Raw genomic sequence first — 25,095 nt, forward strand, 5'->3', positions numbered from 1 at the left:
AAAAATTGAAATGGAAATTTTTTAATAAACAAAATTTTGGCGATATCGATGCATTGGTGATATTATTGAAATATCACCAATAATTGGCAATACAAGTGACACTTGGAATTTACACGGTCCAAATATTGGCGATACATTGGCGATATCGATATATGGCAATACAAGTGACACCTGGAATTTGCACAGTTGAAAATATTGGCAATACATTGGCAATATCGATACCCATTTAACACGCTATAATCTCCCGCCTGTGATTTTTTTAATAGGATTGTCATTTTGTCCTCCATAGCCTTACTCTTGGAAGGATGGGTAATTGTTCTCATTGATTTCCTTGGGATATAACAAAAAATAAGGGGCAACTGAAGAAGATGAAGTATGGTGAGAGAATAATTTACAAAGAGGATAATTGGTGCAATTGCGAGCAGCCTTACATGAAGCAATGGGTAAATTAATATCAATGGTATTAGGAGAAGATGGGACGCCACATACGAGTATAGAAGTGATAACTGGGGACTTTGAAGATGTTTGGTCAAGAGTTGTTGAGGATTCTGGTAGGAACATTGATCTCCTTGTCTCTGTTTGTCATGTTAACATGTGTAAGGCTGTCATGGGCTAGGCAACTTGAATACTTTTGAGTGGGATTAGTGCTTTTATGCGCTGCACTACTATTGGAAGGAAGACTGATTTAAGGTAGATGGAAATTTGTAGGAAGCAGTGTTGTTAAAGGCACTAGGCACACTTGCATGTGGAATGCCTGAAACACTTTAAAGTGTGACCTAGATGGACGCCTAGAGATTCTGGGCGTGTTCTAAATGTATTTTATATCATATATATTGTAAATGAAAGTCACCGTGTGTCCATGTTCTTGAAGTACCATACCAAGGATTTTTGTCACTTATTTTGTTCTTTATCTTTTGTAATATTTGGTTTCTATTTTTGTAAACATTTCTGATCATAAATAAAAATATTGAGTGGGAGAGGGCATCTCTCTCTCTCTCTCTCTCTCTCTCTCTCTCTCTCTCTCTCTCTCTCTCCCTCCTCCTCTAATATCATGAAATAACATGGTATCATGGATCCTTGAGTAAGTTCCTTCTTTCTTCCTCTCAAATCTTTTGTCTCCTCTTCCTCTCTCATCTTTCTTTTATTTCTTTGCTTTGAGAGTCCACCATTCAAATATGATGGACCCTTGAGGTCCTTTTCTTCTTATGACGAAGAAAAGGGATCACAACCCTATTATCATCATCTAAGGGCTTAAAGGGACCCATTTTGTAGCCTCAATTGTTCTGACATCCATCTGTGTTTGCAATAGGGTCCACGGACCCCACTTTCATCAAACATTCAACCCATCAGGGTCCACCTATGTCAGCAACAAGGTCCATGGACCAACCTACTTTCACTGGAAGACCTGTCTAGGTCCACCTGTGTTAGCAGCAAGGTCCAGGGACCTCACCAGCATCACCAATAGACTATTAGGCTCCACCTACATTGGTAGTAGAACGACAAACCCAACTACTATCTTTAGTAGATCTACCTGTGTCCACCTGCATCAGCGGTAGGACCTATGTACCCCACTTACGTCATTGACAGATTAGTCTATGTTCATCTAGGTTGCTGGCGATGTTTGCAGACTTCATTCTTCTTGATTGTCTCATTTGGGCCCATTAGCATTGGCAGGCAAGTTCACGGATCCCAACACCATAGTCAATGAGCTCAATAAGGAAACTGATATTTGCATCTATTCGAAGTAATTTAGCATTTTTTTGGAAGATAGAAAATGATCAGAAAGTCCATTTGACAGGGGGACACAATGATTATCCTAGTCTTGTGATAAATGCCATTAAATTAGATGGCGAAAATTATCTAAGATGGTCATAATCCCGCCAAAATGTTTTCTGGAGCCAGAAGAAATGTGACGCCCTGTCACTGTGGTCACATGTGAGCGGGACCTGAGGGTTTGGGTGAGCTACCAATGGTTGGCAGGCTACCGTGTACCAGTGAGAGGCAGAACCTTGTCCCACGTCGAAAGAGTTGTCGGAAGTTGTGATGGTTATATGTGGAGTTGTTACCCTATACTGTATGAGGCCTTTTGGGGGAGAACCCCGAGAATAAAACCGTGCGGGCTGTGCCCAGAGCGGACAATATTATACTGTTGGGGTTGGCCGTTACAAATGGTATCAGAGCAGAGGACGGCTCTGCCCTCGGTGGGGGATATTAGGGTCTGGGCGAGCTACCAGTGGCTGGTAGACTACTGTGTACCTAGTGAGAGGTGGAACCTTGTCCCACATCGAAAGAGTTGTCGGAAGTTGTGATGGTTATCTGTGGAGTTGTCACCCTATACTGTTTGAGGCCTTTTGGGGGAGAACCCCGAGAACAAAATCGTGCGGGCTGTGCCCAGAGCGGACAATATCATACAGTGTGGGCGTGGGCTGTTACAAGAAAACTTGGATTTATAATGGGAAACAAGAAGGAACCACCCATTGATGATCCGTCCCATGATGATTGGGAAAGTGAGAATATCATGCGATGTTTGTTGCACTCGATGCAACCAAATATCAGTCAAGAGTTATTGTTTGTAAGGATAACAAATGAGATCTAGGATACAATTGCCAAGACATACTTAGTGCAAGGCGGATGGCCTAAACTAGGATGATGCAAATAAATTAATTAACGGATTACCATAGTAAAACAAAGCATAAAATAAAGCCAATCTACCACAAATTTAGAGAAATCAAATATTCAATTAAGCTCAAGTTCAAGACCACATCACAATCCCGCAAAATATATCCTTAAGGCTATTGATCGGACATGGCCCAATAGAAGGTAGGCTTTCCATCTAGCATAGGATTCAAGGATTCAATTGCGCTTTGCTAGGGTTTGAATGGATCAGGGTTTGGAAATCAAGAAATTGGGAATTTATGGTTTTATATAAGGCTAGGGTTAGGGTTAGGGTTTTATAAAATAGAGAAGAAGAGAGAGAATCAATGAGTGGGAGATCGTTCGGCTATACGGATAGGTCCGTGCAATGAATGTGCATGCCTATACAGTCGTACGGACGGTGTGGTGGGGCTAGGTTAGTTTGGTTGGTGATGAGTTGGATCGATGATGGTGGAGTTAGGGTTTGAGAAAGAAGAGAAAAAATATTCAGTGGAAAAAGAAGGCTTCAGAAAGAGAGAAGAAAGAAATACCTTGATAAGAATAAGAAAGATAACTTTGAATCACTCCGATGGCTTCATACCAAATTCCATTCGCAAGAAGTTTTTTGGCTCAAAAGAAGTAATGTGGAGAAATTTCATTCAGTATGTCCATCCTTTCAAGTCTCAAGTCTCAAACAAGTATATATAAGAAAACCTAGTCTAGGGCTATTCTTGACCGTCCAAATCTATTAACGGTCAAGTTCAAAATATAAATCTCTAATAACCTAAAATAAAATTGAAAAATAAAGCAAAAATAAAGATGTGCTACATGGCACAAGGATGATCTCCAACGTGCAACAGGTACGTCCACACATCCCACACGTGATCAATGGCCTGGATGAATGTGGTCCAATGTGTCCATGGCTTAGATGTGCAGACTAGAGTGTCCGTACACCTAAACCCGAGTTTCCTAACATATCTAATGGTTCAGATCACCAAACCAATGTGTCCAAGATATCCATTGGCATGGTCTAACATTTGTAACGTTCAAATGTGGTCCAGGTCAGATTGGGTGACGTCCAAACAGTCTAAAGATGTATCAACAGTTCCAAATAAGCAACCCACATGCATCTTCCCAATGTGGAGTCTTAAAAAATGCACAATCATGCATGTGGGGTCTTTAACGTGGCTAAGAACTTGAGTTGGGTCTACTGGGCTCCATGTAATGATCATCCAACCATAATGAAATTGGGGTTGGGGCCTCAACTCTTCTCCTCCGATAAACTCGTGTAGGTGCTCGGATGCCCTCATCAGTACTTTTATGGACATGATTTGGCCCATATTTATCAATTTCACACAGAATTTGCTTACCTTCAGTAGGACAAAAGACTGTTGAGGAATAGTTTGTGTGCCTATGTAAAAAATGGGAAGAGTTGGGACCATCATTAGGGTATTACACTCAAACCTGAAGTTGCCAAGAAACAAATGGGACAATTATGAAATTTCCATCCTGATTTTGAGCTACAGCGTGTTTAGGTTTGTGGGAGAGATTCCTTGCCCCCTTTAGAAAACCATGTATACTTATATCTGGGGAGAGACTGGTTGTCGGGCAACCACTATTGGGAATAGTTCTGTTGCTTCAGAATGGTATGCGTGTTGTGGCAGTCGATGCTAAGCTATTGCTAAGCTATTCAAAGGACAAGGATAGGGGAAAGGATACAATCTTCCTAGAGATAAGTTGAGATGCATTTACTGTGAGTAGATGCAACACCTTTGAGAACAATGTTGGATCCTCACTACAAGTCTTTGCCCAAGATAAATCCATTCAAAACTGAGGGGCAATATGACTACAGTTGTGGGGGAGCGAGGTTCCAGTGATCCTACTTTAAACAGTTTTACTCCAGATTATTCATGGGACAACGCCATCAGTGACCTTCAACATCAATTGCCAGCTCTTAAAGCTCCTCTTCCATCTGTTGCACCAGGGAGCAGTTATGTACATCTTCATCTGCCAATCACATCTCTCAATCTACATCTACATCCTGGATTATTGATTTAGGAGAATCTGATCAAATGATGGGTATGAAGATTGGTTACCTCTCATATTCTTCCATGTCCATCAAGCAGCAATACGAAACTTGCAGATGGGTCCTTATCTAAGGCCATTGGAAAGGGAACCTATTGTCTTTCAGACTCTTTGTCCATGTCTTCAGAAGTTCATGTCCCTTCTTCTCCTTTAAATTTGTTATGTTTCAGTGCCTTAACTAAGCAACTAATTTGTTATGTTATGTTTTATCCCTCTCACTGTGCTATCCATGATCCAACAATGGAGAAGACGATTGGTGGTGGTTGTGAAACTTTTGGTCTTTATTTCCTTGATCCAGGGAGGGTTACCTCTATGTTGGTTTATGAGTCTATTACTAGCATAAGAATTGAGTGACCTTATGGCATACTTGATTAGATTAACTGTCCCTGAAATCTCTTCATTGGTTGTTTTCGAATAAGTTGGACAATATCCATAACTTTTAATGTGAAACTTGTCGAATTGCGAAACATTGTCGAGCCTCTTTTCCTATCAGCCAAAATAAAAGCACTAGTTCCTTCTATCTTATTCACTTTGATGTGTGCAGCGTCTCTGTTTGGTTTCAGATATTTTATTCATCATTGATTACTATTCTAAATATATGTGGATACACCTCATAAAAATAGGGATAAGGTTCCTATTATCACTAAGGTTTTCATAAGATGGTTTCAAGCCAATATGATGCCAAGATAAAATAATTTTGTTTCAATGATGGCCGGGAATACCTACATGATTTGCAGAATAGTTTCTGGAGCATGGCATAGAATTCCAGTCATCATGTCCTTGCAACCTGCAACAAATTAACATTGCGGAATGAAAGATTAGAAGTAAGCAGATCCTTACTGGTAGGAATGTTTGTACCCAAGTCTTATTGGGATGAGGCTTTCATGGCAACCTATGTGATCAATAAGATTCTTACCAAGATTCTTGAAGGTAATTATCCTTTAAAAAATTCGAAACTTGCTCTTTTTTCTACACCTCCTAAGGTATTTGTATGGGTGTTTCTCATTCATGTGCTTGATTTGAACCCCAATAAGTTGGTCTTCAATCCATGAAATGTGTACTCTTAGGATATTCCAACTCCCCAAAAGGGTTAAAGTCCTATTGCCTTGTGAATAAAAAATGGTATATTCCAGAAGATGTTACCTTTTTTGAAAATGTACCTTATTTCTCTTCACAAAACAGTTACTCCTGCAACCTTAAATCTCCTGATCCTATTTTTCTTTCAGTAATTGTCCACAAAGGTAGGGCAAGAGCAAGGGTGGGAGGGCAACTCGGAATAAAAAAAATGTGCTCTCTCTTAATAAAGGTGGGGCAGGGAGGGAGTGATGTCCCTCCATGCCTACCACTGTCTGTTTCTCACTTTCCTCTGGTGTCCCTTCCTCTAACTGTCCCTCCCTCCCTCCTCTATCTCCCTCAACAGAAGTGGCACAGAGAGGGAGGTGGAAATGAAAAATAATGAACATGGGACTTTTTGTTACTGACAATGTGAACCTTCCTATATGGTTGTGCGTTGGACCAAATTTTCGTTTCATGTATTTGAGCATTGCGTATTTCCTCCATACTGTTTGAAAATAACATACAGTAGAGAAAGTTCACTTTTTTTTTTATAGTAGTTTTATGTTGTAGAGAAGTGTATGAAAGCATGTAGATGTAATTACAACAACTCAGGGAAGAATTTGGATAAACACATTTGTTTACATCTCTCTCTTGTAAATGCTTAGAAATCATTTGAGTATATAAAAAAAATGCCCAGTCGTCTTTCTCCACCTTTGGGTGAAGTTAAAGGGGTAACTGAGTCCCTACAGAAAACTTGATTGACTATCCAAGAAACTCATTAGGCTTGGACCCAAACTGACCAAGTTTTGAGTTTATTTGGAATCAAACTCTCTTTGAGTTTGGGTTGAGTTTTAAGTTTTGAACCTTGCTGCTGATATAGTCCGGATGAGTACTTATATGGTGAGTAGATATATGTAGCACATGTTGGAGATGTCAAATTCTATGTGTTTTACTTGCATATGCAAGTTTAGTACCCTTAATGACATTGTGGCGGGGCCCACAGAGCCCAACCTTACCATAACTTATGGTAAGATTGACCTTATAGGAACACAATTCTGTAGTGGTGGTTGCTCTAGTATGACCTTATCTCAATGGATTGATGCAAATTTTCTACCGCGTGTACATTCCCATAATGATGGTGCTTTTCTAAAATCAAACTTTGTTCAGCATCTTGGACTAGCCATCCTTTAGAATGTATTGTTAAAAGATCATCAATTTCTAATGAAATGGATGTAGCAGTGGCTTGCTGAAACCTAGAGTCTTTACTTGATATGACCAACAACAAGAAAAATAAATGCAATAGCTAAATGATGGTGATCAATATCGGTTAGCCATAAACTTTGCATTTGTGGATGGAATCCCCCGAGAAGGGTTAGAATGGCAGTTCCCAGTCCTTGGGAGGTACCAAATAAATGACTGGAATTGGGGTTTTGGGCATAAATATTCCACTAACCTGTAAAAAGTGGGCCCAACCCTTGGCAATACAGTAGTACATCTAAGAATTTATTCCATCTGACGTACTCCCCCCTTGATCTGGGGATAGCGACTTGAACTAAATGTCCTGTCCAAACACAAACTATAGCCAATTAACAAGCCTAAGCCAATACTTCATTATTAGCCGATTTTATTTTAGTGGTGGTTGCTCTAGCCATAGGAAATGATCACACAGAGTTGACTGCATATAGCTTACCATGCAATCAAGCTGTTTAAGCCCCACCATGATGCATGCATCATATCCAGCCCATCCGTATGTCCCCATGATTTTAGGCCCGGGGCCCAAAAATGGCCAATCCATGAATCAGGTGGCCCTTAGCATAGGGAAACAGTTGGGAGGGGACACCCACCCTTTCTTTACATTGCAGCCCACTCTTGAGTTGCAAAATGACATGATTTTTGGTGTGACCCTTCTTCCAGGCAAGATGAAGGGGCTGAATGGCCCAGATTTTGTATCCACAGCATGGGGGGCAAATACAAAACCAACATGGGTGTACCCCTCCCAACTGTTTCCCTGGGTGTGCCCCACCTGATTCATGGACCGACCTGATTTTTGGGGTCTGTGGTCAGCATGATGGCTCAGCTTAGGTAACATGTATACATCACAGTGGAGCCCACAGAGCTTGACTGCATGGTAACCATGCAGTCAACTCTGTGTCACTCTCTCTCTCTCTCTCTCTCTCTCTCTCTCTCTCTCTCTCTCTCTACTGCAGTGCTGGTTGCTCTAGCCATGGGTACGGACTATAGCCAATTGACGAGCCTAAGTCACTAGTACTTCATTACTTCCTAGAATGTCAGACAAAAAGGTTGCAAATTCTGAATTATATTCGTCAACTACATTTGTTGGCCTGCCCAATTTATGATGATCAGTGAAAAACTGAAGGATCATTCTAAGATTTTCTTGGTGTGCATTTTCTATACATCATTGCACTTTACAAAATTAGTTTACGTTTCGAGGTGCTTCTCCTAAATAATAACCTTCTTAAATTTATTACTGCTATTATTATTTAAAATAGATTCTCCTAAGAATCATAATTGTTTTAGATTTGCAGGTATAAGGAAAGGCGTTGGGATGCTAAGCAACTAATTGGATCGGGAGGGATGCCATCATCCCATTCAGCCACAGTTTCTGCTCTTGCCATTGCTATTGGATTCCAGGATGGGTTTGGAGGATCGTTGTTTTCCATCGCAGCAATCTTTGCATGTGTTGTACGCCCTTTCACTTTGTCTCAAACAGAAACCCTAATTTCACAATTGCATACTTCTTCCCTGCACCTTCGAAAATTTATGGTTGATTTTTTTTTTTTTTTATAAGTTTCTCTTAATTGAAGGTCTCCCTTAAAACATCACGATTCATTCTTTCTAGAAGTCCTCTAATTGAATAAATTAGGATTTCTATGAAGTTGTGTTTAGTGTTTAATACTAACACTGTTAAATGTTAGATGTTAAAATCGTCCCATGTGTGGGCTCTATGGGCTGTTAGGCCTAATGTACAAGTTTGGGTAGAGTTTTAGGCCCATTATTATGTCTCTCTTTAAGTTACTTAAGCAAGGGGGTAGCATTGTAATTTCAACATTTCAAGTGAAAGCCCTAATAAGGCGAGTGGGGATGTGTAGGGGCTGAGAAGTCAAGCCGTTCCACTCTTCTCTCCTCTCTCTTCTTCCTTTCTCTTGATTATCATATTTCACACAATTTCACATGGTATCAGAGCTAATCTGTGCGTGATTCAGGTCCTAAATCTCCTCAATTCAAAAATTTAGTCTTTTGCAATCTCTGAAGGGAAATCATAAACGAAAGCATAGGAAGAAGAATATTCTATGTTTTGTTTGTGGAAAGCTTGGACACTTTGTTGACCAGTGCCCTGACAGGAAGATAGTAATTCCCATGACCCTATCAGTGTGCAGTGCTTTTGTTTGCTTCAAAATCCTAATCGTTGACACATCATCCCTTGGATGGATATTAGATTTAGGTGCAAGAAAGCTTTGATAAAGGATAGGGGAGGCTTTGACTTTTTTCAGCCAATTGCCATTGGAAGCTACAAGTTGTTCATGGGAAACAATGCGTCAAAAGACATGCATGGAGTTGGTATGTATTGACTTCAAACTCGCATGGGACAGTTGTTGATTCTCAAGGATGCTTTGTTTGCTCCAGGCATGAGGAAGAATCTCGTTACAATCTCTTGGCTTTGTTGGAGAAGGTTTTACGGGAATAATGTCTATTAGGAAAAACAATGTTTTCATTGTATGGAGTAATTTATATGGAGACTTGTTTATGTTGGGTGTTAGAACCTTTGTTCCTTCATCTACGTAATTAAATTATACTGGTTTAACTGATGCATCCATCATTTTCGAATCCATTAAATGCATGCTAGGTTAGGTCATATTGGTAAAGATTGCATGACTCAATTAGCCGAGGAGGGTTTATGGGGTTCTTTAACCAAAATAAACCTATCTTTATGTGAGTTAACCAAAATATACCTATCTTTATGTGAGTACTGTGTATCAGACAAGGTTACCAGATAACCCTTCCTCAAGATTGCTAAGGCACAAAGGCTTCTGCATATTATTCACACTGACATCTGTGGTCCTATGAATGTATTTTCCTGGAATGGTTGTCAATAGTCCATCACATTCATAGATGATTACTCTCGATATAGATATGGATATCTCATAAATTGAAAGCACTTGATTGTTTTTAGAAGTATAAAGATGAAGTTGAAAATCAACTAGGCCAAAAGATTAGAAGTGCTTAGATTTGATAGAGGTGGAGACTATTAATTTAAAATATTCAAAGCCATTTGCGTAAGTGTTGGTAATGGTATCATTCAGTAGTACACAATGCCTTATACTTATCAGCAGAATGGAGTATCAAAGTGAAGGAACAAGATTCTTCTTGACATTGTTAGATCAATGAAGACACATGCCAATTTCTCCACCACCTTTTGGGAGACACGTTTCTTATAACTGTCTATGTGCCAAATCGAGTCCCTTCTAAGTCAGTCTTCAAAACTCCTTATGAGTTATGGATTGGTAGGAAGCCAGAAGTGTTCTCTAGGTAACTTGTGCCCGTGGGAATCTTTGGGTCATGTGATTGTTCCTGTTGATAATCTATGTAAATTAGATAGCAAACATATGTTATTGTACATGAGAACTGTGGAGGCTAGATTGAGATTGAATCCCATGATGCGACTATTATTGAGGATAAATTCCTAAGCACAAAGAAGCAAAAACTTGATTTGAGTTTTATGAAATGCTTAATGCAATTCAAAATAGTGGGAGCATTCCTCCAATTGTTGATGAAAGTGGGAACATTTTTTCTTGTTGAACCTGAATTGCAATGAAGCACGGGAGGAAGGATTCCTCGAAGATTCTTTGAAATTGAGAGAATTTTTTTCGCTTGCATTGTTATTGATGATGATGAACTTGCTTCTTATCAGGAAGCATTAGCTTCTCCTAATCCTGCTAAATGGTCTGTCGTAATGAAAGACAAAATCGCTCCCATGGTGAAGAATCATGTCTAGGAAATTGTTGATCTGCCACCTAGTCATAAGGCGATAAGAAACAAGTGGGTACTAAAACTTAAAAGGAAGGCAGATGGCATGATGGACAAGTTCAAAGCTTGTTTAGTAGCTAGGTGTTTACCTAAATTGAAGGTGTTGATTATGATGATATTTTCTAACTAATTGAAATTTTCTTCAATTTGCATGATCTTAGCTATCTTTGCTTGCTTGGACCTCGAGTTTTATTAGATGGATGTAAAGACTGCATTCCTCAATGGTGACCTAGACAAGGAAATCTATATGCAATATAAAGAAAATCCTCATAAAGTTATGAACTCTTAAAATTTATTTTTGGGCTGAAACAGTCTTCAAGGTAGCGAGTGATTCCACATGGCAATTTCCTTATTCAATTTCACAATGAGTGAGGAGGATGGTTGTGGGTATATTAGGTGCTTTGGGAGATCTTTCATAATATTGTCCTTGTATGTTGACAACATTCTCTTAGCCGGCAATGACATGGAATTGTTGTAGTTGACAAAGGTCTGGTTCTCCTCAAACTTCGAGATGAAAGATCTTGGAGAAGCTAACTTCATCTTAGAAGTTAAGATTATCAGAGATCGTTTTAAGAGATTATTAGGTCTTTCTTAAGCATCTTACGTCCAGAAGATTTTAGAACAATTCATAATGCATAACTCCAAACCTGCTAAAACTCTAATGGATCGAAATGTTTGGCTTGGTAAGATATTGTCTCCCCAGACTGATACAAATGTTTTCCGTATCATTATTGCATAATTTATCACATCCTTGGGATACAGATACATATCGGTTATTGCACGGGATATATCAGTTGTATCGCATAATTCATCATTGTTGTTGGGAAACATGGGAAAACATTAGGAAATTGGTCGAATTTTTCAACGAAACTTCAGGGATTGTTAAAAAAGACACTAATATACACTTGAAATAAAACATTCACAAAAAAAAAGCACATAATAGGTTTCCTTTGTATATGGTCCTAATCTATGTGTTGTCTGATTGAACTGATGCAACCAATGTTTTTAATATCTTGCAATATCACCGATATATCCCACGATATATCTATTACCCAGCTGGGCGATACGAAACCCAACTTTAATATCCATTTTTCATGGTGTCATGCGTTATATTTATACTCCCCTTTATAAATTCTTAATGTATTGTGCGATATACTGAGTACCATATCAAAAGGGGTAACTAGAAACCGACATTGTTTTGTGTAGAAAATCCTTAAAAATTCACAAAAATAGATTTAAAAAATGCTTTGTTTGCTCCAGGCATGAGGAAGAATCTCGTTACAATCTCTTGGCTTTGTTGGAGAAGGTTTTACGGGAATAATGTCTATTAGGAAAAACAATGTTTTCATTGTATGGAGCAATTTATATGGAGACTTGTTTATGTTGGGTGTTAGAACCTTTGTTCCTTCATCTACGTAATTAAATTATACTGGTTTAACTGATGCATCCATCATTTTCGAATCCATTAAATGCATGCTAGGTTAGGTCATATTGGTAAGGATTGCATGACTCAATTAGCCGAGGAGGGTTTATGGGGTTCTTTAACCAAAATAAACCTATCTTCATGTGAGTTAACCAAAATATACCTATCTTTATGTGAGTACTGTGTATCAGACAAGGTTACCAGATAACCCTTCCTCAAGATTGCTAAGGCACAAAGGCTTCTGCATATTATTCACACTGACATCTGTGGTCCTATGAATGTATTTTCCTGGAATGGTTGTCAATGCTCCATCACATTCATAGATGATTACTCTTGATATAGATATGGATATCTCATAAATTGAAAGCACTTGATTGTTTTTAGAAGTATAAAGATGAAGTTGAAAATCAATTAGGCCAAAAGATTAGAAGTGCTTAGATTTGATAGAGGTGGAGACTATTAATTTAAAATATTCAAAGCCTTTTGCATAAGTGTTGGTAATGGTGTCATTCAGTAGTACACAATGCCTTATACTTATCAGCAGAATGGAGTATCAAAGTGAAGGAACAAGATTCTTCTTGACATTGTTAGATCAATGAAGACACATGCCAATTTCTCCACCACCTTTTGGGAGACACGTTTCTTATAACTGTCTATGTGCCGAATCGAGTCCCTTCTAAGTCAGTCTTCAAAACTCCTTATGAGTTATGGATTGGTAGGAAGCCAGAAGTGTTCTCTAGGTAACTTGTGCCCGTGGGAATCTTTGGGTCATGTGATTGTTCCTGTTGATAATCTATGTAAATTACATAGCAAACATATGTTATTGCACATGAGGACTGTGGAGGCTAGATTGAGATTGAATCCCATGATGCGACTATTATTGAGGATAAATTCCTAAGCAGAAAGAAGCAAAAACTTGATTTGAGTTTTATGAAATGCTTAATGCAATTCAAAATAGTGGGAGCATTCCTCCAATTGTTGATGAAAGTGGGAACATTTTTTCTTGTTGAACCTGAATTGCAATGAAGCACGGGAGGAAGGATTCCTCGAAGATTCTTTGAAATTGAGAGAATTTTTTTCGCTTGCATTGTTATTGATGATGATGAACTTGCTTCTTATCAGGAAGCATTAGCTTCTCCTAATCCTGCTAAATGGTCTGTCGTAATGAAAGACAAAATCACTCCCATGGTGAAGAATCATGTCTAGGAAATTGTTGATCTGCCACCTAGTCATAAGGCGATAAGAAACAAGTGGGTACTAAAACTTAAAAAGGAAGGCAGATGGCATGATGGACAAGTTCCAATCTTGTTTAGTAGCTAGGTGTTTACCTAAATTGAAGGTGTTGATTATGATGATATTTTCTAACTAATTGAAATTTTCTTCAATTTGCATGATCTTAGCTATCTTTGCTTGCTTGGACCTCGAGTTTTATTAGATGGATGTAAAGACTGCATTCCTCAATGGTGACCTAGACAAGGAAATCTATATGCAATATAAAGAAAATCCTCATAAAGTTATGAACTCTTAAAATTTATTTTTGGGCTGAAACAGTCTTCAAGGTAGCGAGTGATTCCACATGGCAATTTCCTTATTCAATTTCACAATGAGTGGGGAGGATGGTTGTGGGTATATTAGGTGCTTTGGGAGATCTTTCATAATATTGTCCTTGTATGTTGACAACATTCTCTTAGCCGGCAATGACATGGAATTGTTGTAGTTGACAAAGGTCTGGTTCTCCTCAAACTTCGAGATGAAAGATCTTGGAGAAGCTAACTTCATCTTAGAAGTTAAGATTATCAGAGATCGTTTTAAGAGATTATTAGGTCTTTCTTAAGCATCTTACGTCCAAAAGATTTTAGAACAATTCATAATGCATAACTCCAAACCCGCTAAAACTCTAATGGATAGAAATGTTTGGCTTGGTAAGATATTGTCTCGCCGGACTGATACAAATGTTTTCCGTATCATTATTGCATAATGTATCACACCCTTGGGATACAGATACATATCGGTTATTGCACGGGATATATCAGTTGTGTCGCATAATTCATCATTGTTGTTGGGAAACATGGGAAAACATTAGGAAATTGGTTGAATTTTTCAACGAAACTTCAGGGATTGTTAAAAAAGACACCAATATACACTTGAAATAAAAAATTCACAAAAAAAAAAGCACATAATAGGTTTCCTTTGTATATGGTCCTAATCTATGTGTTGTCTGATTGAACTGATGCAACCAATGTTTTTAATATCTTGCAATATCACCGATATATCCCACGATATATCTATTACCCAGCTGGGCAATACGAAACCCAACTTTAATATCCATTTTTCATGGTGTCATGCGTTATATTTATACTCCCCTTTATAAATTCTTAATGTATCGTGCGATATACCGAGTACGATATCAAAAGGGGTAACTAGAAACCGACATTGTTTTGTGTAGAAAAATCCTTAAAAATTCACAAAAATAGATTTAAAAAAATTCTTCCCAATAAATTGTAAGGTGATTTCGACCAGTCCACACTAGTTTATTGGAAGAAAATCTTCAAAATTTCTCCAAAATTGCGATTGGAAGCTTCTTGGAGCTGGATTCTAAAACGTGCGTATTTTTAATTTTGATTCATTTTTTCGTATTTATATGTTGTAAATAGTATCAAATGGTAAAAAAATTCATGATTCTTCATGTTTTGCATGAAAAATTATGGATTTAGAGCTTTGATTTCGAGATTTGGGGAGATGGGTTGAGTTCCGAAAAATTAGAAAAAAAGAAGAAAATTTCTCAAAAATTTCCAAATTGGTTGCAATCTTAGTGTCTAAACATGAAATCAAACATGTATATAACTTGATCTACACATTCTTACCAATTCGAGGAATTAAAAAAATATTTTTAATTAAAAATAATTAAAAATGTTAAAAAAAAATATTTTTTTCAAAATCCACTGGTATATTTCTAGTTTTCTACTTCTTTTGCTTTTGAATGTAATGCTTGTATTTTCATTCATATCTTCATACATTTATAAATTTTATTGACTTTGATTATAGTTGCATCCAATGTTCTCAGTATCAGTATCGTGTTACGTATCGCGTACTTGGGATACAGATACGTATCGGTTATCGCATGGGCTATATCTTTTGTATTGGGTAATTTATCACACTTTTTTGCAAACATGGGGAAACATTGAGAAATTGGTTGAATTTTTCAATGAAACTTCAGGGATTGTTAAAAAAGACTTTAATACACACTTTTAAATTATAACATCTAAAAAAAGTGCACATAATAGGTTTCCTTTGTATAGGGTCCTAAGCTATGCATTGTCTGACTAAACTAATGCAACTATATTCAAATTGAATTCATAACATTTATAAATGTAAGAAGGCATGTATGAAAACATAACCAATTCATTGAAAAGCAAAAGAAGTAGAAATTGAGAAATATACTTATGAATGATGTGACTAGCTGTAGCTTAGACCTACATAGAGTTGCGCAGTGGCTAGTAATCATACCGCTGGCCATATCTCTACTCGTATGCGAAAATGAACTCCTGACCATAGTAAAAAAATGATGATCCGTAACTGCTGGAGTTGCTCTCCGTATATCCACTAGCTCCATATCCATACCCATATTGTGGCATAGAACTCGAGCTACTCTACTGTGTCTGTGATCCATATTCATGTTGTGGCATGGAACTCGGGCTCCCCTCCCTCGTCCGTGATTTAGATCTAGAGCCTTTGATACTCCCAAGACCGTGCGCGTCCCTCATAGATATCGCCAGTAACCGCTCTAATTGTGTTCAAGGTGTCCCGTATCGGTATCGGTTGGCGTAACGGTGACCTCCAAAACCGATACGGATACGGGGGCGTAACGGTAATACGGGGGCGTAACGGCCCGTAACGGTGCAAAAATTTTTTTTTGTCAAAAAAATATGAAAAAATATGGATTAAATCCGGAATATTCTAAGCATTCCAAATATGCATTCATTTATAAATTGGAACATGTTTATGGTGGTGTAACGGTCCACTCTTTGGTGAGAAGTTGTATCGGACTATCTGATGAATTTATGAACCAGATAACCTGAATTTGACTACAAAATTCATATATTTAATTTTCTAACTATCTACTATCAATGATAGATATATTAGAATGAATGTAATATGAAAATATCTTACATTTAGGTGTTTGCAATTATTTTTGAGGGCCAAAATTCATGCGTAAATAGAAAAAAATATTTTAAAAACATATAAAATGGCACCCCAAATATGTAAAATGTATATTAACATGTTTTACTATGATTAACACATCATATGACATCATTAAAACAGTAAAAGAATCATTAAAGAATGATTTTTGGAATTTTCAAAAAAAGGGCTGAAATAAATGCGTAAATAGAAAAAAATATAAAAAAAATATAAAATGGCACCCCAAATATGTAAAATGCACATTAACATGTTCTACTATGATTAACACATCATATGACATCATTAAAACAGCAAAAGAATCATTAAAAAATGATTTTTCGAATTTTCAAAAAAAGGGCCGAAATAAATGCGTAAATAGAAAAAAATATAAAAAAAATATAAAATGGCACCCCAAATCTGTAAAATGCACATTACATGTTCTACTATGATTAACACATCATATGATGTCATTAAAACAGCAAAAGAATCATTAAAAAGTGATTTTTCGAATTTTCAAAAAAAGGGCCAAAATAAATGCGTAAATAGAAAAAAATATAAAAAATATATAAAATGGCACCCCAAATCTGTAAAATGCACATTAACATGTTCTACTATGATTAACACATCATATGATGTCATTAAAACAGCAAAAGAATCATTAAAAAATGATTTTTCGAATTTTCAAAAAAAGGGCCAAAATAAATGCGTAAATAGAAAAAAATATTAAAAAATATAAAATGGCACCCCAAATCTGTAAAATGCACATTAACATGTTCTACTATGATTAACACATCAAATGGCATGATTAAAACAGCAAAACAACCATTAAAATTTGATTTTTCGAATTTTAAAAAAAGGGGCCAAAATTCATGCGTAAATAGAAAAAAATATTAAAAAATTATTAAATGGCACCCCAAATCTGTAAAATGTACATTAACATGTTCTACTATGATTAACACATCATATGACATGATTAAAACAGCAAAACATATTAAAAAAAGTATAAATACCTATTTTTGACGAATTTCTGAAAAATGGCCCACCGAGCTTTGATTCAAAAAAATCTATGATATAATGTGTTTTCATCTCAAATACCTAGCTAAGGTTGGTCGAAATTAGTAATAGAAGGAGTGAAAAACAGTTTGGAAGCAAAAGGTTTCAAAAAAACAGCAAAAAATGAGCTAAAAATGAAAAAAAAAAAAGTTACCGTTACGGGCCCGTAACGGCCCGTTATGGCCGTTACACCCCGTAACGGGCCCGTATCGGCCGATACGGGTACAAAAAATCGTATCGGCCGATACGGCCCCGAAACGGGTAACTGTTCGCACCGTTACCGTTACGTATCGGCCGATACGGCCGATACGTAACCGATTCGGCACACCCTGATTGTGTTAGCTACTCGATCTTCTTCTTTTTTAGTAGCTTCTTACGCATGTATGCTTTGTTAATGACAAGATGTGCTCGTATAAGACCCGAGGCCCCGAAATCAAATCTAGCAATACCTAACCCTAAATCAGAAAATTCAGCAATAGGGTTTTCAAGGAAACCCCAACGCACATATATGCGTGCTCCTAATCGATGCACTCACCTGTAACTATCAGAGGATTGGCTTTCAACCTTAGCTTTTATTTCCTTTTCTTTTTCTTCTTCTTCTTCTCAACTTCACACTCAACAAGAAAGAGAGTGCTGGAAATGGAATGTTGCAAGAGGGTTTTCATATTTATGGACTTAAAAATAGTTTTAAATTGGCTTTTGTCTAAAAAGGAGGGTTATGGGATGTTTTGTGATGATTTCAAGAAGTTTAAGCTTATGGTAACAATATAACAATGTTATTTAAGTAATTTGAACTAAAGTATTCCAAGGATTAAAAAAAACATCGAGGTCATTTGAGTTATTTTATCAAAATATACATGTACATATGTATTCATAACTTACAATCCGGGTGTCCTATTGACATGCCGTTTTCGCCAATAATTTCTTCACTTAACTACGGTCACAACGGTTAGGCTCTCGGACCTAACGGATTTTGAAAACTCGATGGTGAGGCTCTGCCAGATAAAATAAGGACATAGTTGTCATTTCTCAGATCGTTAAATTTTAAGTCTGTATATTAAAATTCGGACATCGGGTTGAAATACGGCTTGCAGCTCGATAACAGAACAACATTATGATCAAGTCAAAACATTCTCAAGGCCAATGGACCTCCAGTTAATGGCTATCCAGTGTACAAACTAGATTTTGGGGCCTCGAGTCTTATAACTCTCCCCTCCTAAAAAAAAAATTTCGTCATCGAAATTTCAAAACATATCCGGTTATAACAATACAATACAACAATAACCATATCATACTTATACGTACTTATGAATCAAATAGATGAAGGTAACGACTGCGTATCTCTGCTTCCCGTTCCCAGGTTACTTCTTTTACAGAATGATAACCCCATTGGACTGTAACTAAGGGGATGACTTTAGTACGAAAAACTTGTTCTTTTCTAACCATGATACAGATTGGCTGCTCGATATAGGATGCATCTTCCCGAACTGCTAAGGATTGCCAGTCAATAACAGGTGCTATTATCTTCGGATCACATTTACGGAGCATCGAGACGTGAAAAACATTATAAACTCCAGATAATTGGGGTGGCAAAGCGAGACGATAAGCTACGGTGCCAACTCGTTCAACAATATCAAAGGGCCTTATAAACTAACGGTTTCTCTCTGTCCCTTACAAAGTCTACCCACTACTTGTTTGATAAAACATTTGAAAGAATTATCCTTCATCCTTTTGATGTAGTTAATTCTTGAGAAAAAGCATGCTTGTGGCATGAAGTCTTATAGTGGAATGAATCCTGGATTGGATTTAAATTGGCTAAGTCATGTGCATATCATATGCATGATTCATAGTTGTTGTATCATTATATGATTGAGAGTGAATGATTCATATCATGATATGGTGATCAAGTGGGTTGTGTTGCGACACACAATGTGTCTATGATGAGTATGTAAACCGTCTAAATATAGGATGTATTACATGAGACCCCTATGAGGAACTTAAATGTATGAAGAGACCACATGAGGAAGGTCGTCCTATGTTTGCCTTGAAAACCATGACATATTGTGCTTGTGTGTGGACTTACGCATATGGTGATTGTAAATGCGATGAAACATACTTTGTTATGACTTGAGTTGGATACCATATCGAAAATGTGTAATTTGATAGGACATGATTTGAGGGTCCGTGGTTGAAAGTCCCTAAACCCCGATTGGTACCATTAGGAGTAACCAATGCTTAGATTGGGTGGAAGAACAGAGTGCTAGAATGCCGAAATACCAAAGTAGGCAGCGACTCCCACCGACGCGTGTTGATTGGTTGAGAGGTTTGACCTGACCTGCTTATGGGCAAGCAAAGATAGGTTGTGTGTGATGAGCTCGTAAATTGTTCGCTATCGTTTTGCCAGGCGACTTATGACTTCTCGCTATTAGGCAAATAGTGAGGTTCAACACAAGTGGGTTAGACTAGTTCGGCCCGTGAACTATGTAGTCCCACCTTTATAGTTGACCACGGTGGAAAAAGTCTATACAAGTGGGTAGCAATCTTATGTGAGTCCCACCTCTGTTTCAGACCTTGGTGATCCAATTGAGAAACGTGGAAAGTTGTGGAAACGCTGAAAGAGTATGTACGTTACAAGTGGGTAGAAGTCCCACCTCTGTATATAAAAATGATTTGGAACATAAAAAGTAGCATAATGCATTGTATCTTTATTTTATTGTTATCAGTCCAGCAGGCCTGTGCATTATATGAGCATGACATGAAACATGCATTTTCACTGCACACGCACTCACTAGGCTTAATAGCTCAAGTTTTCCTTTCTATTTTTATTTTTTTACAGGTGACTGTAGGGAGCTGCAGGAGTAGAGGCTACAGACTCCAGTTGTCCTTTTTGTTTTGTACATATCAGTGTATATATTTTTTTGTAATACCCTGAATATGTACATCAAGTATAGTAAATATGACATGGTTTATGTTTTGATTTTGCCTTGATGTACTCAGTTGTACACAGTAACATATGTTGAATATGATGAAATTTTGAGAAATGATACGTGTATGTTGTCTTTACTTTCAAAAATCCTCCTTGTGGAGCCCCACTTATGGGACTTAGTATGTAATAGTTGGAAGTCCCAAAATCGGAGTTCTACGGAAGCTGTCAACCAAAATTTGGTGTATAATAATCATGGATTACCAACACTAGATTTAGGGACGTGACAGGTCGTGGTTTATCTGGACAAGAATCATGGTTAGTATCCTAGGTGGCATGATTAAAATCCATTCCCCCAATGAATGGGCTAAGATGCCTCTGAGACTCGCTCTTGCCGCCAACATCCCTGTCGCCATCATCACCATCATCGTTACTGTCACCAGAGTCACCATCACTCACACCATCATCGCCGTCATCACCATCACTGGACCCACCCCCTACATCACTCTGTCTCGGTTTCGGTGTCAGATAATGTCTCCCTGTCACGTGTCTTGTGTGATAGTGATTGCCACGGGTTGCTCTTTGGACTCCTTATCAATGGGTCGAAAGCCTCACAAGGAGATCTTTGCTGCTCCACATGAGTGTCAATATCAATATGTTGTTTCGTTGCCTCCGCTGCTACACGTGGCTTCAGTCGCCCATTCGAAGTATCCAAGTCATCCGACCTAACCCACTAGTAAAGTGGGTCCTCATCGTCCTTAACATATGCATGTTGTCCGACCGCCATTGGGTCAGTGTGTCCTCCTGTGCCTTTCTTCTTCCTTCGGTGCAGAGCAACCTTTCTCATAGCTTCATCTTCTAGTGGTAATACACTACCTTCTGAAGCCTCTCTTACCCTAACCTGTTGTGCTTATTTGTCTAGATGAGGGAGAATGTGCTCTAATTCCTTTCACAGGGTGAAGAGGACACCATTTGCACTAGCACATGGATAGTCAGCCATTGGAGAACCTTACAGTCAGTCTCATACATGGCTCACAATTTGCCTGTGAATTATAATTTAAATCATTAGTTTCAAATTTGTTAAAAAAGGATTAAAATAAAAAATTACACATCAAATGAAAAATGATTTCAAATGCAACAAAATCTTGATTTTGATTTCGAATATGAGTTGTTCTCCCAAATCCAAGCAAGTGATGGACGTGAGTCCACCCACTAAGAGGTTAGAAGAGAAATTCGAAGAAAAATGGAAAAAATCAATTTTTGAGAAGGGCAGCATGCGTTTCTTGTGAAGTATCGACGATATCTGTACTTCACAGGAAACGCATGCCGCCCTTCCCAAAAATCGATTTTTTCTATTTTTATTCGAATTTCTCTCTTTTAACCTGTTAGTGGATGTATTCTGGTCCATACTTTGCTTGGATTTGGGAGAAAAACCCATAGTCAAAATCAAGATTTTCTTGCATTTGGGGCCATTTTCTCATTCGATGAGTAATTTTTCATTTTGATCATTATTTAGCAAATTTGAAACTAATGAAAAAAAATTATAATTCACAGGCGAATGGTGGGCCATGTATAGGATTAATTGTGAGGTTTTCTAGCGGTTGACTGTCCGCGCGCTAGCGCAAGTGGTGTCTTCCTCACCCTGTGAAATGAATTGGGGCACATTCTCCCTCATCCACACAAATAAGTGCAACAAATTGGAGTATGAGAGGCTTCAGAAGGTAGTGTATTACCACTAGAAGATGAAGCTACAAGAGAGGCTGCTCCGCGCCGAAGGAAGAAGAAAGGCACAAGAGGACATACTAGACATGATGGCGGTCGGACAACATGCATATGTTAAGGACGATGAGGACCTAATTTACCAGTGAGTTAGGTTAGATACTTCGGATGGGCAACCGGAGTTGCATGTGGTGGCGGAGGCAGCAAAACAAGGGATTGATGTTAACGCTCATGTGAAGCAACAAAGATCTCATGATGAGGCGTTCAACCCATTGCCGAGGAGTCTGGAGGGCAGCCCACGAAAATCATTATCATGCGGGACACATAATTAGAGGAGCGGTTACTGGCGATGTTGGGTCTGGTGATGGTGATGATGCCGACAGGGATGGTGGCAACAAGAGCGAGTTTCAGAGGCCTCTTAGCCCATTTACTTGAGAGAGGGATTTTGATCATGCCACCCAGGAGACTAACCATGGTTCTCATCTAGATGAACCATGACCTTGTTTTGTCATTAACAAAGCATACAAGTGTAAGAAGCTGCGAGAAAAGGAGAAGACCGAGCAACTACCATAATTAGAGGAGCGGTTACTGGCGATGTTGGGTCTGGTGATGGTGATGATGCCGACGGGGATGGTGGCAACAAGAGCGAGTTTCAGAGGCCTCTTAGCCCATTTACTTGAGAGAGGGATTTTGATCATGCCACCCAGGAGACTAACCATGGTTCTCATCTAGATGAACCATGACCCTGTTTTGTCATTAACAAAGCATACACGTGTAAGAAGCTACAAGAAAAGGAGAAGACCGAGCAACTACCATAATTAGAGTAGCGGTTACTGGCGATATCCATGAGGGACACGCACGGTTGTAGGAGTATCAGAGGCTCTAGATTTGGATGACGGACGAGGGAGGGGAGCTTGAGTTCTAGGACACAACAAGAATATGGATCACAAACATAGGAGAGTAGCTCGAGTTCTGTGTCATAGTCTGGGTATAGATATGGAGCTAGTGGATATGCGGGGAGCGACTCTAGCAATTACGGCTCATCGTTTTTCGAATACGGTCAGGAGTTTCACTTTTGCATACGGGCAACAATATGAATACCCAAAGCTCCATCCATGCCCATCCCAGATTCATATCAGCCATAGACTGTGATGATTACGCAGTACCTACGGATGGGCATATTGGTTTAGTTCGGAGAGAATGAGTACCAACGTTATGTTAGGGAGTATCTTAACTGGTACCATTCTACTATGACCTAGGCACAATACTGTCGATTTGTGGAGCAACAATACTATTCTTAGCCCCGTCGAGATGAAGACGTGATTACGAGCTGCCACACAGCTCTATGTGGGTCTATGCCACAACCAATCACATAATTCTAGTTATATTTCTCAATTTCTACTTCTTCTTTTGCTTTTCAATGAATTTTTTTTTTTCGGTTTTCATTTATGTATTCTTACATTTATAAATGTTATGAATTCAATTTTAATATAGTTGCATTAGTTCAATCAGACAATGCATAGCTTAGGACCCTATATAAAGGAAACCTATTATTTGCACTTTTTTTTTGAGATGTTATGATTTAAAAGTGTGTATTAGAGTCTTTTTTAATGATCCATGAAGTTTCTCAATGTTTCCCCATATCCTAAAAAGTGTGATTAATTACCTGATACGAACGATATGTCCCGTGCGATAACCGATTTTGTATATGTATCCCAAGGGTGCGATATGTAACGCGATACCAATACTGCGAACATTGTGCACTACCTAATCACATAGATCATTCCATAAAAACTGCCCAACCCTTAAGATATATCCTAACAATCCACTCAAGTCAACACGTCAACATGTAGTGGTAGTGAATATCATCATCGGCATCATTTAAGCCTTGTCCCTACTAACTGGGGCCATTCCTCAGTTAAACCATAGGTCATAACTCTTTCTTAGTACCAAGGACCATATCCTCCATCAAGGCCATATCCTCGGTTAAACCGTAGGTCAACAAATCTTTTCTTACTACCTCCACCTTCATCCTTTTGGGTCTTCCCCTTTTCCTGATAGAGCCTTCTACGTAAACCAACTCACTCCTAACTGGTGCAGTTCTTGGTCTCCGTTGCGTATGTCCAAACCATCTATTTACTTTTTCCTCATCTTATTACCTATTGGTGCTACTCTGAAGTTCCCTTGAATCTATTCAATTCTAATCCTATCCTTTTTTTGACACTCATCCATCCCAACGTCCTCCTTTCAACTACACTCATACTATGAATATGTTATTCCTTGACTGCTATTCTGCCCCATGAAGCATTGTTGGTCTTACAACTATCTTACAAAATTCCACTTCAATTTGATTGGGATGCCCGACGATCACATAAAACTCCATGGGCGCATCTCCACTTCATCCACTCAACTCTAGTTCTATGTGCAACATCCTTCTCGTTTTCTCCACTCTCATGAATTATTGACCCCAGATAGGCAGCAATCTTAACTAAGTCGTTGTTTCCACTCCTGTTGTTACAATTGCATTCCATATACTTTGTTTTAGTTTGGCTGATTTTATAACCTTTAGATTCAAAACCACATATTGTAGCTATGCTAATTTGTAATACCAAGCCAACACATATTCAAATTCTGGGACTGATCTCTTTAGAACCCAAAAGCATGAATGGCCCCAGTAAGATCACGATTTTTGCATTAATCACAATAAAAATGTTTCTTTGGGTACAAATAAATGAGAATGAAGGGGTAAATGACGAATTTTGTGGCTGTTCAGAGGAGGCCCTTGTGGGGAGTTGGGAATGTTTATAATTTGGAAATGCGAGAAACCCTGTTTATCCAGCAAGTTAGAGCTAGAAATGGTTTGTTTCATTAGTTGGTTATCTTTCATGTATCTAGTTAGAGTTTGGGCTTTCCGTGAGTGATGGGAAGGTCACTTCTAAACAGTGTTTTAAATAGCGTGTAGCATATAGCGTAGCGT

General features: G+C 38.2%; 1 protein-coding gene across 1 annotated transcript in view; it reads left to right on the top strand.

Annotated features, from left to right (window-relative positions):
* Positions 1 to 25,095, top strand: part of LOC131246280 (uncharacterized) — a 59,891-nt gene that overhangs the window by 2,554 nt on the left and 32,242 nt on the right. Inside the window, exon 2 of the mRNA XM_058246229.1 lies at positions 8,322 to 8,478. Coding sequence (XP_058102212.1) covers positions 8,322 to 8,478 — 157 coding nt within the window. The remainder of the gene's footprint in view (positions 1 to 8,321; positions 8,479 to 25,095) is intronic.

This window comes from Magnolia sinica, chromosome 5, assembly GCF_029962835.1.
Source record: "Magnolia sinica isolate HGM2019 chromosome 5, MsV1, whole genome shotgun sequence".
Taxonomy (NCBI): Eukaryota; Viridiplantae; Streptophyta; class Magnoliopsida; order Magnoliales; family Magnoliaceae; genus Magnolia; species Magnolia sinica.